The following is an 18,648-nucleotide window of genomic DNA, read 5'->3' as shown; positions in this document are numbered from 1 at the left end:
TGACAATGAGTTGGTAATTGGGGTAAACACAAGGGCTTACATAAGGGCAGTTACTCTACATGAAACTACATTGAAAAACTTTTATTTCGATGTGACACTATTCTATACAAAAACATGCGAGTACATTATCATCAAATGTCTGATTAGGGATAAGTTTCTTGAGCATGCTGAATTTGCTGATGTTTTCCAGAGGCAATCCAAGAGTTATCAGTAGAATTTATGATTGACCAGGTTCCTAAACTTCTGTCATCAAAAGAAATTGATTCTTTGAAGACAGAGTTGTCATTTCCAATTTGATGGATTCCCTTTTGACAAGGATGAAAGGGCCGACAGACTTCGGTTCGAAATATCGAAGATCACTGATGTTTCAGGTATAAGGAAATACCCTTCATTGAGTAAGTTAATGATGGCTATTCTTCTAGTACCCCATAGTAATGCTTCAGTGGAGAGAGTTTTTAGCTTGGTGAGGAAGAACAAGACTGAATTCCGTGCCAATATGAACACCGAACTGTTAAGTGCTCTGTTAGTGCAGAGGATGCACATGATATCAAAAGAAAAGCATGTCCCCAGTGTACCTTTACAAAACAGGAAGAACAAGCTGCCAAGGGGGCGACTACAGTAATCAACAAAAGAAATTATCCTTTAACCTCCACTCCGATATATACCTGTTACTCTGGCACGTAAGAATCATAGACTGTTTATATGCCAGTCTTTGAGTATCTTACATCTGTTTGAATTGTATGTTGTTCATTGATTTCTCAATGATGTGCAAGTTAGTAAAATCTCGGGGAAAAAATGTAGGGTCGCGTCTCCATCCCACCCCCAACCACCCAGGTGCCCTAACGGCTGCATTATTAATTTACTAATTGCATTTCTTGAAAGTTGGCATCTTTGACTTCACTGGCTGAGAAGAACCAAGTTACTTATTGCTACAGCAATTATTGAAATTAGTACTGTCATGTCTAGGCCTACTGTAATGCCCGGTCATCTAGTCACAAAGTTGGAAAATTATTAGGCCTGCTTGTAATTGTAATACAGCAAAGATACTGAACTTGACTTGCAGAAAAAATGCCTTTTACATTACTTTGTTAGTATGCTGATGCTAGTACGAGGTCAGTTCGCGGTTAACGTGTAAAAGTACGTGAAAATTGAATCGAATGCAATTGAGCAAAATAACACAATTTGCAATAAGAAATATGTAACTTAATTAAAACACGTTTAAATTGATGGTAAATATACGGTATTCATATCAGGAATATTTACATTTCGGACGGTGTTATAAGATAAACCATGAACAGAGTTGTAAAGGCCTATACTAAAATACGAGAACAAGGCCTAACCTACCTTTTCTTATTTGGTTACCGGTATGCCTGTCACTTGTTCAATAACCACGAAAGAAATTGTGCATTTCACTAAAAAAATATGCAGCATTCCTTAGTTCTTCATTAACAAATCGTACCTAATCGTGTACGGTACAAGGTATAAGCTATAATCGAGAATTCGCCTTACCTATTTGTTGGGAATTCCAGGTTATGTTCAATCTTGGATAAGACTGACAGTAATTAGGATTTCCACCTATCAATACTTGTTTATTGCACTTAATATGCTACAGGACCGGTTTTGACCCTTTACATAAGGTCATCTTCAGCTGAACCATACATACATATCTATATGATGAAGCTATGATTATTAAGATTGTATTGTCAAAGGAATGTCATATGATGATAAACCTTTGGTCACATTGAAATGGGGCATATCGTAACGTGAACTGGCGTATATGTCATTATGTGCAACAATGTAATTGTATGTCTAAAATGGTATGTTTAAGGTCTTAAAATTAGTTTATAAAACATATCTCTACTTAAAACTAAGTTTTATATACATGTATGTACAAGATGAATACAATATATAAGAGCACTTCATGCACATCAACGTTTGTGACTTGCTTGTTGTTCAATTCATCGGCTGATTCCCGTGTTCGAGTCTTACTTACAGTTGTGTACTCAGGTGCTGTTCCTGGAGTTTAAATGATGTGGTTTGCTTGTAAAATTGTATGAGTAAAAGATATTGTATTCATGTATATACATAGAATAAAACACTTTCCAATTTTAAAAAGGTGCCAGACATATGGATGGAGTTAGGCTAAAATATGTACACCTCTGCTGTGTGTGTCGCCTATCTTAAAATCAAAACATGTCCTGTGGCGTCCATAAAATTTTAGTAACATTGGGTTCAAAGTAGTGGCTCCTTTCCCATTTGTAGCTGTGCAGGGAAGTTATATTTATCTGTGAAAGATAAGATTGAGCTATGAGTGATATGTTGGAGGAATGTCTAAGGGTTGTGTGTGTTAATTTGAATATGTACTTACTGTTGTTGGTGTGGCTGAGTTGTGTTTGATATTACATAATCAGCTTCATGGTCCGTATCGCACTTCAATAGATTCACAATTAAGTATTTATTTTCCACCTAGTCGATACAATGATTGCTTAAGGCAATTTTTAATGGTCAAAAGTGGTACATGTTTCGTATATTAACATCTTCAGCCACATAACACTGTTTAGATGAAAAATATATAAAATTGACAAAGTAATGCTTTAGAGGAAGTGTCCTTAAAATTAACATAAGATTGACAAGATTAAAACAAACAAATAAATAACTCAAGAGAAAATATATAAATTATTTCTACAATAGAAAGCAGTCGTCAAGGAAACACTTGTACAATATTCCAAAGAGAAATTGTCCTAATAAACTAGGAATTACTTATATTTTCATCTACATTAATAATAAGAGCCGCACTGTGATATCAGGATTTCTTCATTTCGATAATTACTTATAAATTGTATAATTTTTAATTTATAAATTGATCTTTTTTCATGAATTATTAAGAAAAGAATATTTAATTATAACTCTAACGTATAATAATTGTTTTAGTGCAAGAGAGACATTTATCTATCTAATAGCGCCAAAGGTTCTGCTGAAGGCTTTACGTCTACCCGACGGACAGATCACAATCTACAGCGCCGCATGCCCTCACTTGATATAACCACTGCAAAAAGAGTTTGAATTTAATCCGGGCTATTGGCATGCAATCCAGTTCAATACTACCACCTCTCCTACCTTGCTGGCCAACATTCTGAAGATTTAAAAAAAAAGAAAAGAAAAAACTTCCAACCGGTTAGCCAGTGTGTCGGAACATATCCTCTTCACGACTTGCCAAACACGGTTGCCAGGCACGTTGTTTGTGCTTACGGATGAATATGGGTTTTGATTATTGAGAACGGATAGAAATATAATTAATTGCACTAAACAGTTGAGGTATTAGTCATCAACCCATATCTGGTACCAATTAAGTCTCATATCTGTGGAAGGCAACAATGTAAACAGTGTAGGTTATTTGCAGGCAGTCATAGGCATTTTTGTTTACAATCGTGCTGCAGTGAATTGATGATAGAATGAGTTCTTGGTTCAGATTAATTGTAGGCATTAAATGATCTTTCACCTTTGTTCATAGCAGACATCATTCACTGAAATGTATAAAATGGCAGGGAGTGATTCAGTTCAGTGGAAACGTCTTAAGCAGTTAGGCCTGTGCTGATGACTTGGTCTTAATAGCAGGCTGCCCAGCCAGAATTAGTTTTCCTGATGAGCATTTAAATCTCAGTAAATGCAGCACCATAAATTTCACGATTCAAATATAACATAAAAGTCAAATGAATAAAGTTGTGAATGTACTTTATTTTATATTTCATTTCTAAATATTGTTGCATATACTGTAAATATGCACTCGCCCTACTTTTGAATCTAAATACTGCCCAAGTTTCCCAAATCATTTTAGCGCCATTGCCTGCCTTACCAACACGCAAACGCAAAATTATCCTAGGAAGTAATCGTCACTTTCAGGTAAATCAATAAAACCCATATAAATTAGACTACCACATATGTCCTTATCTTCTGTGAATCTATCTTGAGACAGGTATCAACTGAACAGCCTCCATCATTCTCTGTCCTGAGCATCTTGCTTCAGTTGTTTATAGCTTCTTCCTTGTTTTCCTTGTTTGACATCTTTTAACATTCCAAACCTTCTTCATCCTCTTCCTTTTTTTCCCTCTATTTTTCCTGTCATCACCTTCTGTTGAAGATAATTTCTATGTAGTATGTGACCTAACCAGGATATTTTCCTCTTATCGTTCTCATCAGGTGTCTCTTCTCTCCTACTTTTCTTAGCACATCAGCATTTCTCACTTTATCTGTCCACTTCAGTTTTTTCAATTCTTCTCCACAACCATATTTCAAAACTTTCCAAATACTTTTTTCCCCTTAATGCCCATGTTTCAGCTCCATCCGACACTACACTGCACACAAAACACTTTGCGAACCTCCTTCTTAGTCATCATAATGTTTTGCCAGGTAGTATAAAGAGTGCCAGTTTTTCTTTGTAAATATTCAGCATGAATATGTCCGCCTCTGTAGCATAATAGTTAGTGTCATTAGCTGCCATCCTCGGGGCTCGGGTTCGATTCCTGGTACTGCTGGAAATTTCAGAATGGCAGGTGGCCTGGTATGTGGTTCATATGGTACATGCAGCTCTTCTCCATTAGGGTTGTGCCTGAAGAGAGCTGCACCATCCTTGGGATGAGGTCACACGTTTACCTTTTTTAGCATAAATATTAGTCTGCTTTACTACAAGCTCATGAAATTCCCATCCCACAGATAATTGAAAAATATTTATCTGAACCTCCCAGGAAGTAAATCATGATTTGAATCAGCATTTCCGCATTTTGTTAGAACAAGTTTCGTGATATGTTACTAGCAACATTTCTCTCTAGCCCTGTCTGTTCTTCTTCACACAATATTTGTCCATGTTTTTATGATTTTCAGAATCGTTATCATTACTACATTCATCAGAATATTATTCTGAACCTCTACTAAAAAGTGAGGAAAGCAACAGGAAACTACCTCACTCATTTCCCTAGTACGCCTCTTTAGTGACACCTAGGCTATTTATGACAACTGTTGGTGGAGGTGCAGAGGATCAAACCAGCCTTCGGGCTGAATACCCAACATACACATACTAGAAAGTTGAAATGTCCAGTCATTTCTAACATACTCCAATTTTGCAATCTTCGAACCCTTCTGCAAAAGTCGACAACATGATGAGAACTCTAACTGGAATATAACTAGGTGTGCTTGTGAAATGCACACAAAGGACTCTCAACAAGATCCTGAGAAGTTGGCGAGTCATGGGAATGCACCATGGTCTCATATTTCCGTCAAAGGCTCGATAGATGAAGCTTTGTGTGTAAAACCGGCTTCGGTGATTGGATCCAGTGATGCGAATGGAGGAAGATATGTGATCTAGGTGGATAATGGATGGGTCCTGGAGGTTAAAAGAAATAGAGGGACACCAAGGTGGAGGTGGTTAGGCTCGGTTTTTAAGATTTAATTTGCAAGAGGCGTGGATCAAGCGGAGTAGTCACATGTCACGGCTATGGAGCAGAGCTTTACATTTGGGACTTGTGTGGGTTTGAACCATATCGTTGGCTGTCCTGAGACTGGTTTTCTGTGGTTTCCAATTTTCATATCCAGGTAAATACTGGGATAGTTCCTATTCATAGGCCACAGCTGATTCCTCCCACTTCATTACGTACAGTAGTTTCATTGACTATTGTTCATTTTATTTTTGTTAACACATTATTATTATTATTATTATTATTATTATTATTATTAAAGCGTCTTTGTGGCGAAGTTAGGGCTCCCGGCCCTTTCTTACACTTAACCACTTCATGTATATACAATGTAATTTTTACATAAAATTTAAACATATGAATTTTTTACAACCTCAAGTATAACTAAAGCAACTAAAGTATCACTAACTAAACTAAGGTGAGTAAAGTATAACTAAATTATATACAGGAACACATAGCAATAAACAACCATATTCACTCTCATTCATGCATCCCATTCACACTCAAGAAAGACTGGAAGTGCTTAAAAGATGATGCTGGCAAAGGATTTTAAATTTTGTCTTAGATTTAGCTTCTCTGATGTCATTGGGGAGTTCATTCCACCAGCTCGTGGTGGTGATCGTGAACGATCTGTTGTAGGTCGCGGTTCGATTCTCAGGAATTTCTAGCGTACAGCCTGACCGGGTATTGAACAGGTGTAGGGAACTAAGGTAGCGAAATCTGGTGGATAGGTAAGGAGTGTTTTCAGAAAGCACTTGATACACCAAAGTAGTTGCATGGAGTCTACGTCTGCCATTCAGTCGTAACCAAGATAATTGTGTATAGAATGGGGATACATGGGCGTGTGGTTGTATGTCGAATGCATACCTGATGCATGCATTTTGGGCACATTGCAGTCTCATGCTTTCCTCGTTATTGATATCAATAAAAACTGTATCACAGTATTCAAGAATTGGAAACAAGAGTGAGTGAATGAGCTTTATTTTCAAGGACCAAGGAAATATATTTTTAAACCGCTTCAGAGGATGCAGGCTTTGATATACCTTTTGGCACACTTTCGTCACATGTTGCGACCAGTTCAATGTTTCGCTTATAGCCACACCAAGATTCATAACTGTTTCACAAAATGGAATAATGGTATTGTTTAGTGCTACAGGAGGAATTTCGTATTGTTTTAAGACGTGTAAGTTTTTCGAAGTACCAATGATTATTGCTTGTGTTTTAAGAGGATTAGTTTTGAGATTGTTACTCAATGCAAAATTACTTATGAGACTTTAATCAGCATTAACTTTTTCTGCAACACTCTGAATTTTATCAGTTCTTGAGTGTTAGTAGATCTGCCGATCATCAGCATAAAGATGATACTTGCAATGTGTAATCGATTTGGCAACATCATGTAAGTAAATTGCAAACAGCAATGGTCCAAGTACAGACCCTTGGGGGACACCGAGGGGTTTGTTAAGCCACTCAGATCTACTATTATTTACTTTGACACACTGACGACGATTTTTGAGGTACGAACTGAAAAAGTTTATTGCCGTCTTGCTGAAATTTAATGAATCCAATTTTGAAAGTAGCAGTTGAGGAACAACAGTATCAAAAGCACTAGAAAAAACAAGTAGAACCAGTACAGTCACTTGTCGAGTGTTCATTGCCTGTCGGATATCATCAGTTACTTTCAGTAGGGCAGTCGTTGTGCTGTGTCCTTTCTTGAAACCAGATTGGTAGGGGTCAAGCAATGAGAAGTTAGTCAAGTAAGTGAGGACTTGTTTGTGTACCAAGCGTTCTAGTACTTTGGAAAGGGGTGGGAGATTGGATATAGGGCGATAATCTGATGGTAAACTAGGAGAATTCTTCTTAGGAGTAGGAATGGCGATACCATGCTTCCACACAGTTGGGAATACTCCCTGTACGAGGCAATGATTAAATATATGCATCAGAATAGGTAATATGGCACCAGTAATATTTTTTATGAAAGATAATGGTATGTCGTCATTACCCAGAGCATCTGACTTGAGGGAGTAAATTATACGCTTCACATCGTTCGCACCAACTTTTTTGAAAGTGAATTTTACTCGATTTACTCGGGAATGAACATTTATGGTGTTAATATCATCATCAGTTAGGTCATCAACTGGTCAATGATGATTATTATTACTATTATCATTATTAGTATAGTTAGCATCATAGTCATTATTGTCAGTAATATCATTAGTGTATGCTGCTTTCGTAAAATGAGAATTTAGATCATCAAGTGGTATACTGGGTGTCTGCATGGTCAGGCTGCGACCTATACCCATCTGATGCAAATGTTTCCATATTAGTGCTGAACTTCGTCTGTTATCTCTTCAGTATATTTATACTTGCTGTTACAAATTAATTTCTTAACTTGATTTCGAAGAATACGGTAATTTTCGAAATCGCTAGTGCTTTCAGTTCGCTTAAATCGCCTATACCAAGCATCACGATTTGCCATGACCGGCTTAATTTCATTTGTTAGCCAAGGAGACGAAGGGTGAGAAACTCGAATTTGCTTCTTCGGAGCGTGTTTGTCAAACAGCCCCAATATTAAAGAGTTCAGTCTGTCAACCTTATCAATGTCATTAGTCAGTAGAATGTCATTCCACGGCAATTGATATGCTTCATTTCATATTATCTCAGTATTAAAATGCTTGAAGTCCCTTCGCATTATGTACCTGGTTTTGTACTTTGGTGCCTTGAGAGAGTAACATAAGTATATGAGATCGTGGGTCGAAATACCTGGTACAGCAAGCTGTCCATGTTTTACCACTTTCTGCGGATTGTTTGTTATAATAAGGTCAATCAGTGTGCGAGACGTGTGGTTTATTCTGTGAACATGGTTAGTTGCATCTAGTGTCAGTATATTGTAATCCATGCCATGGAATAAGTTTTGTAAGTATGTTGATTCGTTACTCGTAACTAGGAGATTAGCATTGAAGTCACCAAGAATGATTATATTTTCGTACAGCGGAGTTAACTTCGATAATGCCACTTCTAGGTCAGATATGTCGTATGTCCGGTGCCTTGTATACCACTCCGATCAGTCGTTTTTGATTATTAACCAAGAGTTCAACAAACATGAATTCAGGTCAAAATGGAGTCTTAGGATCTGAGGTCATAATTATTTTACTTTTTAGGTCGCTACGGCAATATATAGCGCAACCGCCCCGTACACGATTTAAACGATCTAGGCGATGTTACGTCATGTTATTCAGCTTTACGAGATCAGATTTGAGTGTCTGCTGTAACCATGTCTCTGTTACACAAATACAATGCAAGTTACTGTTACTAAACAGAGCCTGTATTTCGTCGAAGTGACAAAGAAGCGATTGTGCATTGATACGACAACACTGAAAATATTGTTGGTGGGGAGCTAACCTTTCCTTAAGAATGTTTCCTGCCACGGCTGGTGAAGGGGAAGGTAAGGTTGAAGGCGGACGACAATGAAGAGGGATAGGGTCAATGACATCACGGACATGCTGTTCGGTATAAATAATTGACTCATTTACGTTAGCCATTGTCAACAGAAAAATTCAAACTACTCACCCTAGTTGTTTCATAAGCACCTCCAGAAATATTTACACAATCACTCTCGCACACACAATCACATTCAAATACACAAACATTATACGCTATTATATCACTCATTGTTTTTCCTAGTCAATCTCGTCGCTCACATAAGGCTTATTAATTGTGCCATGCTGCTAACAAACATTTTCTGTCCATTGTCTTTCAAAACAACAATGCGGCCGTCCTGTGTCCACACCCGTCGGAGTCCGAAGTGATCACGTGCCCTGTTTAGAATAGTTTTTCTGATACCTGTCAGGGATTCAGTCAGTAGAAGGCCAGTTCCTTTTAACAGCCGCTTGGCCCTCCAAACTCTGTCCCGGTCATGATAACGCACGAATTTTATAATTATAGGGCGCTTACCCGAAGCAACAACCTGAGCTGTGGTTCGTTTTAGCACTCCTAAACGATGGCAACGATCTGTATCAGACAGTTATATCTACATTTAACTTGCCCTTCATCGTGTTGATAACTTTATCGTAAACGTTCTTTGCCGGCTCCTCTGGAATACCATGCAGCACTAAGCAGTTCCGCCGGCTGTACTGTTCAGCTTCATCAAGCAGTTCGGCCTGTTGTTCGAGGCGCTGTTCAGTAAATTCCAGTTTTTTTGTTATGTCTTTCAGCTCACTAGACACCTTTTCTTGGAACTGAGAGAACTCGGCCTTTAGCCGCTGCAGCTCATCCCCGTGGCAGGTGCAGCTTGTGACGTGTTCCAAGCGGCCTTGGAAGTCCTTCATAACATCTTCAATAGACGCTACACGACGAATGGCTTCTTTAGCGGACATACTGAAAGATGCTTCAGGTCAATGACAGTTTAGTTACACTGAGAAAGTCATAAATGGCACTTGTTGGCTGTTAATCTTGCTAATTAACGTGGTTTACTGGAGAGGCGTTTCACACAACAGCAGCAGTTGGCGCCATCTTGAATCTCTATCAGTTGAGGTCTGCATTAAGAAGGGCATCTAGCTGTAAGAACATGCCATGTAATTTCCTTTTGCCTCATACTGGACCCCTTACTAGGTAAACAGGACTGAGAAGTGTGCGGAGAGGCAGCTGTCATAAGAGTATAATGAAGATGAATGGAAGTTGTAGAATTTTGTTTCATGTGTTGATTAACTTGGTTCTCTTTTCCAGGATCGTCTGACCCGAATTCTGATGGAAACAAAAAGCAAAATTTTGTCGATTTTGAATGAGTTGGAATTACAGCCCGAGACTGACTTTGAAAAGAAGGTTGTTTACGACGCAGATTCCAACTTTATTCTCAACAAGGACAATATGAGTCGTCTAAAGGTGAGGGTGTGATATCTGCGTATATTTTATTTTCACTTCTCATAAAGTGCTCTGTGCATACTAAGAGCATTCAGCCCAACTAATGAACACATTGCTGTGAATTTAGATTTAGATACTATTATTTTTAACACTGTATGCTAATTTCCCTTCTAAGTTCTGTATTGATGACATTATGTTCACTTCATATTTCTGCCTCAAACTTGCTTTTGTTTTATCTGGTTACGTATAGATAGGAAATAAAGCAGCAAACTTATTGAGAACACCAGAGAAATGTTTAATGTAAACCATAAATGGAAATGAAAGGTGGATAATATATGCTGGTGATGAACTAAAAAGAAGAAAGAAAAAAAAGGGCCAAGAATATATACGAGGAAGAAAGCATCTTGGTTTGTCACACAGTTTGACTTTGACAATATAGTACTAGTTATTCAATCTTAGAACAGTAAAAAATACAAATTATAAAAACAATGGTAACTGTTGCCCTGAAATGAAGTAAGGTGAGTCTGTCCAGAAATACGAAGTAAACAGTTAGTAGAAACTACAGTAGTTAATTTTGATCTAGTATTACTACTAGCTGACAGTCAATGGGGTAAATATTAAGGGATTTCTTTGTACTTAATTTTTTACAATTTTCTTTACATGGCGCCGACAAAGGTAGGTCTTACGGCAATGATGGAATAGGAAACGGCTAAGAATGGGGAAGGAAGCGACTTTGGTACAGCCCCAGCATTTGCCTTGCGTGAAAATGAGAAAGCGCAGGGCTGCCGGCAGTGGGGTTCGAACCCAAGCTCATACCTGCTAACTTTCCCGATTTAGGCGGGAGACTCCCAATTATCGACAGTTTCTCCCGCCTCCCGATTATTCTATTATTTCTCCTGATTTTAGGTTATTTTTTTGTTAACTTCAAACATTTGTTTTCAAATCCTGCCCTTGCAGCTTTTTTGCGCCAGTGGCCAGAAGTCCTTCGGTCTTTGGCCGCTTTCAAACGAAATATCGACGTTTATAAATGCGATACGCGAATGTGCAATGTTTATTGAAACCTATATATCACGACACGTATATAGATTCTCATTCTCGCATGTCACTTTCGTGTTCGCTCTCAGTTCACATCAGTCTTGTCGATTCTAGAGACTAGGCGATACATATGGAGTCCTTTTAAAGTAATTTAGTGACAAAATTACAATGATCAAGACTAGTGACATTTCTAGGGGTTTTGTTAGGACTATATTGTGCAAGACATGCAGAATAAGCAATTTTGACCAATTGTATCTCCTGATTTCTTCAGATTTTTCCCGATTTTCATATCAGACTGAACGCTGAAAGGCATAAGTCTTTAACGATAATGTATGTATGTATTTCATATCAATCTCCTGATTTTTGGTTTTGTAAAGTTGGCAGGTATGTAAGCTGATAACTGTGTGACTCAAACTTCTCAGTCACTTGGCTCTCTTGACATTGCAACATGGCTGGAAACTGGCTGATTTCCCTTGAGATTTATTGTGATGGAAAATGTCAAGCGAATTGGAAATTGATGCCTCTCAAAAGAAAATGGAATTGTTTTATCGGATGTTGTTAAGTCAATTCCAGGGATTAGATCTCTGTCCAGCTTTATCTCCACTTATTATTTAGAAATGTAAACAATTTTTACATACTTCTTAGAATTTACCCTAATCTGGTTCCGTTTAGGAGCCATTGGGAAATGTTCAGATCTCTAAGGAGCATAGCTATGGTGCTAATTTTTAGAATAAGAATATGTAGAGTAAACCATTAATTGCCAGGAATTCAAGAATTATGTAGAAAATTGAAATACAGGGTGGTGCACGATAAGTCACCAGATTTAATTTTGATCCTACAAGTATACTATTGGGGCAATAGCTTTCAAATTGTGCGCTCAATTTCGTGCAGTTCATGGACATTACTCCATATGTCGTTACGAATTCATCGCTTCTGTTTTGAGCCCTCCATTTCCATTTACCACGATGGCGGACAAAGGACGGTTGACCATCGCACAAAAGAATGTTACTGTTCGCGGCGACAAACAGTGTTACATTGGCACAGAGACGGTTTCATGCTCATTTCGGCAACCGGTGGGTTTCCAGCCCACAGAAAATACGGAGATTACATCACAAATTTTCAGGTACTGGATCTGTTGTGGAGTGTAAGCGGCCACATGCATGTACCGTACATTCGCCGCAAAACATTGAAGCAGTTCAAGTGGCTTTGACTCGTAGTCCGAGAAAATCAACAAGAAGAGCCAGTGCCAAGTTCGGAATTTTACGCCGATCTGTACAAAGTGTTTTTCAATCCGAGCTTCGCTTGTCTCCATATAAGATGACTGTGAAGCATAAGCTTGCTGTGAGAGATAAGGAGCGGAGACTGCAGTTTGCAAGGTGGGCAATAGAGCCATACCAAGAGGCGGTGCTACACAACACATGGTTTTCGGACGAAGCTTACTTTTATGAGAACAGTGCTGTGAACAAACAGAACATTCGATTTTGGGCATGTGAACCTCTGCGAATAATCCACATAGAAGACATCTACGGGAAGAAACTGTGCGTGTGGGTCGCGATGTCAAGCCATGGAATCATCGAACAGTTTTTCTTCGATGCTACAGTAATCGTTGAACGCTATTTAGACATGCTGCGAAACCAGTTCTTTCTTCAACTCATGGTCACAGGTCTTCCATTGCAGACACAATGGTTAATGCAGGATGGAGCATGCCCCCATACTGCCAACGTTGTTTGATTTCCTACATGAAAGACTTGGCCTTAGGGTATTGTCAAACAGATTTCCAGAATGTTATGGAGGAGGAGGAATGTGGCCGCCCCACAGCCCGGACATTAACCCATGCGACTTCTTCCTTTGGGGGTTCCTTCAAGGGAAGGTGTACCACAGAAAACCCGAAAATGTAGTGCAGCTTAAGGCCTTCATTGTGGAGTTATGCCGCGCCATTCCGGAAGATTTGTGTTGGAGAGTCATCACAAATGCACATGTGCGACTTGAAGTTGTAAAACAAAACGGCAGTCATATTGAATATGTCATTCATTAGGTTGTATTTCCAAGCTGTATTCTTTACGTCTACATCAATAAATTACAAATCTTGTCAGCAACAAATGTGTTATTCATGGAACAAATCAGGTGACTTATCATGTGCCACCCTGTAGCTGGCTTTCATCTTGAGTGTTAATCTATTGATGCTAGTGTATGGTTTTGAACTACCGGAAATTGGATGCCGTTATGCATCATTAGACCAAGCGCCAAAAGTTGGTTTCGAGATGTTTGCGTTTAACTTTAGCTTTGTGTGTAAATTCGAACAAACATAATTTTGTTAAACATGGTATTCCTGGTGTTTTAGGATAATAGATTGTACCTTCTCACCAAATTTCAACATTTTTATAAACCCACTTCTGAGCCACACCCCCTTGCATCGCGGAAACAATCCCAGTAGCAATAAATACAAAACGAAGGTTGAGGCGTAGATCGCGACTAGGAAACGTCTAAATGCAAACAGCCTTAAACTGGAAACGAGCCTCTTGACAAGTAGAGACTAAATCTATGTCTGTCTGTCTGTTAGGTCATCAGCCCAGAGGCTGGTTGGATCCTCAAATAGCACCACCAAAGGTTATGCGGTTATAAGGAAACCCCAAAAACCAATGGCAGCACCAAAATGAGGCGTACTAGGCAAGATGAGGAGTGAGGTAGTTTGCCATTGCTTTCCTCACTGGGTCAGAAAGTACTACTGCAGCACGACTGACCCTATGAGCAGCACCTTTCATAACACTCAGATGCACTAGACATGCTCTGAATGTCATTACTCAGCACTATCCATACACCAGCAACTTCCATATTGTCACAGCCATGGATGTTGACTGGGAGTTCGGTGGAAGCTGCATTTTACTCTGGCCTGTGCCAAGAGATGGATGGTAAGTACTGTATCCATCAAGAAATGACAGCAGGCATAACTAAATCTGTAAGTAATAATATTCAAAATAAATGAAATAAGGGTTTATACAAATTATGAAATTAAGGTAGAGGGATAGGAAATTAATCCAAATAAAAAGGATAAAGAACGGGTACATACATAAGCAGTCCAGGCCGAGTTGTTGGCACGACATTATTCCGTGAGCATCAAGTCACAAAAAAATAAATTAAAACATTCGGCAGGTTCACTCAGTTAAGTACAGCACCTTTCAAAAGGTGCCAGTATTTATATATCTCAAATGGCGCAACAGATTAAAAGAGTTCTTTCCAATGAGTATATTTTCCAGCTCAGTCTGTAGAGCATGAAACTCTTAATCTCAGCATCGTGGGTTCGAGCGCCACGTTGTGGCTACTCCTACCACTACTCTTAACACATTAATCTCCTTCACACAATACATTCTACACAATACATTTGTTGAGCGCCATTAGTTGCAAGAAACAACAAAATTTTGAGAGCATGCATCTTATCTCAATTATCTCAAGGCGTGAGGTGATAAACTCACACATCTGGCAATATACAGGAATATGGATCAGGACAAAGGTAGATTACAGTTGTATTTCCACAATTGGGGATTGTACTTGAAAATAGAATCACTTATTGTAAGTAAAATAAAACTGAGTTTATAACTGTAATTTATGTCACAATGAACAAGCATTGCTGTTACTTTAACACAAAAATATATACCCAGTGAGATGTGTTGTTACAATCAAAAAAGAAAATTTAATCTAAACAAAGAAAGCTATTGGCATGAACTCAAAGTGAAATATATCGCTGCTGATTATATTCTTCTTCATGTTATTAATGCATAACATGTCTGATGCTGGTAATTACCTATTGTTTGCACACACCGCTGTTAAACTTGAAATTCCTGGAAAAACCAATGAGCTGAAATCGGGAGCCGTCTGCTGTTATCTTCTAATGTAACCTGGAGTTGACGTACATTCCCTGTACGAATGTAGTAAGCTCCAAAGTCAATGAATATTGAATTTTCACGACCGTATTGTAATCGAAACAGACTTTCAACCTATTAGGTCATGTTACGTACACTCAGTACGTGTTGAAGAGATGTTAGGTACAGAACAAAAATGGCCAACGGGACACCAGTGGGATCTGAACCCACAACCTCCCAATTTCGCATCGGTTGCTCTACCAATAGAGCTATGGTGGCCTCGGCCATCTTTGTTCTGTTAGAAATGATGTAAGCTACAGGTCTGGCACTACTGCCGTCACACTGTAGACTGCGTTCAAGTCGCCCGTTGAGGGCGAAGTCAACATCCGAAGTGCTTTCTCGTAGCGCTTGGCCTTGGCGGTTGCCATGACAACCATGACGTCACCCGCGTGCTTTACTCATAGCAAAATGTGCAAGTGAAGTTGTTGGAAGATCGGAGTATTTCGTCTTCCCTGCGTCATCCTGTGTGAAGTACGAGTACTTACGCATCGTGGTTCATTCATAGTGTTGTGCTGTTTTATTTAAACATGTATCCTGTTTGACATAGTGTGTATTTTGTTAGAAGCACGATCTTCACTTTGGAGAAACGAAGATCGGAATGAAGTTGTACATTTTGGTTGCCCTACTGAGTCACTGCAAATTTGTGCTACAAAAAGTGAAACATTCCAGTAACTTTTACAGTCTTAGTTTGAAATGATCGTTGCTGAAGGAATTTCCATGGTTGTACTCCTCTCCAGTTCTACAGAAGTTGTTTTGTTGGCCCTGCTTGCTTTTTATCAATAAAAATATGTTTGGAATAGAGAAGGATATTCAGCCCTTTTGACCATTACACGTTCTTTACATAAGTACTCGGACTCTGCAGAACATATAAAATGCCACCTAGATTTGAAGACTTTGGAAAGAAAACAAAATATCTGTATATTGTATAGTTCATTGAAAATGTACGTTTAAATATTCTTTTCCTTCAGTTGGTAATTGATGCAGTGCTCTATTTAAGCAAGGACTAGCTTTTCGTGGTCATGACGAAACATTAAATTCAATAAATCGCGGTAATTTTAAGGAATTCCTAATATTGCCGGTATCAAGGAGCCCTGCAGAAATACAAAACCAGTATTCTAAGATAAAAAGTGTGTTTAGTGGCGAATCAGAGTATATAAAATGAGTTAATCAAGTGCATTTTAGAATACATCGATGATTTCGTAAAATCAGAATTGACGAGTGCTGATTCTTTTTTTTTTCTTTTTCTTGTTCAGGTGGACAATGTGACAGATAACGCACAGGTGTCTGTGTTCTGTAATTGTGAGGTTTGTTAATGCTGATCGAACTCTAGTGGAAAGTTTCTTAGGTTTCCATGATGTAAGTTCTGACAGATCCTCAGATGCATAGTTTGCTTTATTGGACACAATTTTGGGACCATTCTATTACAAGCACAAATTAGAAGGTCAGTGTTGCAATGATGTAGTGTGATGTCTGGCCATTTAAATGGACTCCAGAGATAGATGAAAGAGAGATCTCCTCTTGCAGTATTTGTACACTGTTAGGTGCACCGATTAAATGTGGTCTTACAACAGAGTTTTAAAACAATATGGAAGTGTCGTATATTTTTTTCATCAATTTCTGGAATACCATCCTTTTTCCATCACTCGACGAGAACTTGCCTTTTCTGCTGTATCGGGGCCACGCATTCCAACCGTGACTCCTGTCAGCTGGAGGTTGAACTCTGTTATTGATAGTAATTGTGGATGACTGGGAAAAGCTGAAAGAAGTTTTCGAAAATGTAGTTACCAGTGAAGAGTCCAGTGACAAATGTATTCTACTTGCCAGAGGCTTTCTTCACGACATGAACAGTTTTGAATTCACTTTTCTGGCGGTAGGGTTTCATGGTATTTTTTGTTTAACTGATTCTTTTTGATATTTTGCAAAAGAAGTCATTGGATGTGAACTACTGTATATCAAAATTAAGAACATGTAATCTAAGAATCAAGATGACCGATGAACTTTTTCTAATTATATTTGAAAAGGCCGGCAAAATGACGGATATGCGCTTTGCTTAGGACGAATATGTTCAGATATATCGAGTTTTATATTTTGAAATTTTGGATAACATTTTGATGGAAATTGATGAGAGATTTCACGATTGTGAAAAAATTAAATTTGTTTGCTTAGCCGATAACACACAATTTTTAGAATACAACACGTGCTTTCCTTCTAGCGCTCTTGAGAACTTGCGAAATTTCTTTGGATCTGTGTTTCCCAAGATGCATCACTTACGAAACAAACTCTATTTTGCCTGCCGATGAAAAGTACAGGCATGTTTCTACTAAAAAAGATGTTCCAAATGCTTCACGGAGATAGACATTTTTACCGACACTTGTAAATTGTTCTCCCTTATTCTGTCTATCTCATCTACTACTGTCAGTGGAAAGAAGCTTTTCTTGCGTAAAATGTATAAAAACATACCTTAGAAATGCAATTTCAGAAGAGACTTTCTTATTTGGGAAATATTGCTATCCAGAAAGAACTACTTCTGCAGTTAATGAACAACCAACCATTCTATGAATACATTACCGACAAGTTTGCAGCTTTAAGGGATCGTAGAATCGACTTGATACACAAAAAATAGAGTTCAGTTATTAAGAAAACAATGTAAATATATATTTTCTTTACTACTTTTTCGGTTTCTAGTGTCAGTAAACAGCTGTGCGTCGTGAATGAAAACACGACAAAAAGTCCAGCTCTTCCTGAGGGTGTGCCGTGCTTCAATAATTGTTAGTCTCCCGGTCAGATCTTATCTCTACTTTGCATTGTACAGCAAGGGCAGCCGCATGGTTGCCGCGCTGTGACATTAAACAGCGCTCCGGTTTGTATATATTTTTGGTCACTTGCAGGACCCTCCGCCAATCACGGGTACGAGGTACGAGTACAAGACAACCAAATACAACACGTAGTTCCTAAATCTGTCGCTCAAAACTGAACGGGTTATAGCTCTTCACCATACTTTACAACCACGAGCCGCTACTGCTAACCGCCTCGTGTGCAAGTTCATTTCATTAGGTGAACTAATTTCCAGCTTTTTCCAGTCTTCGAAATGAACGATATTGCAGCCAGAAGTTCCGTGCTTTACGCAATACTTCCTTCCTTGTGGACATCAGATTCAGTGATTCAGAATTTGGTACCATTAAGAGCTCGCTTGACGCACCACGAGGTTCTCTTTCATGGTACTTGAGGAGTTTATGATAGGCCTATTTCCTACAGACACTACCTTAGCTGCCCTCCTCTTCATACAGCCCAGTCGGTGACATCGATCTATACTGTCAATAGACAATTCGATGTTGAGATTGCTTTTTAACGTACACCCATTGCCAGGGGCCTCG

At 38.7% G+C, this 18,648-nt stretch overlaps 1 protein-coding gene across 1 annotated transcript in view; it reads left to right on the top strand.

Annotated features, from left to right (window-relative positions):
- The window catches only part of LOC136877626 (protein regulator of cytokinesis 1), a 367,851-nt gene that overhangs the window by 162,564 nt on the left and 186,639 nt on the right, over nt 1-18,648 (top strand). Inside the window, exon 6 of the mRNA XM_067151812.2 lies at nt 10,188-10,343. Within this exon, the coding sequence (XP_067007913.2) occupies nt 10,188-10,343 (156 nt within the window). The remainder of the gene's footprint in view (nt 1-10,187; nt 10,344-18,648) is intronic.

The sequence above is a fragment of the Anabrus simplex genome, chromosome 7 (assembly GCF_040414725.1).
Source record: "Anabrus simplex isolate iqAnaSimp1 chromosome 7, ASM4041472v1, whole genome shotgun sequence".
Classification (NCBI taxonomy): Eukaryota; Metazoa; Arthropoda; class Insecta; order Orthoptera; family Tettigoniidae; genus Anabrus; species Anabrus simplex.
Note: the sequence above shows the minus strand (reverse complement) of the source record. Positions and strands in the feature narration are given on the sequence as shown.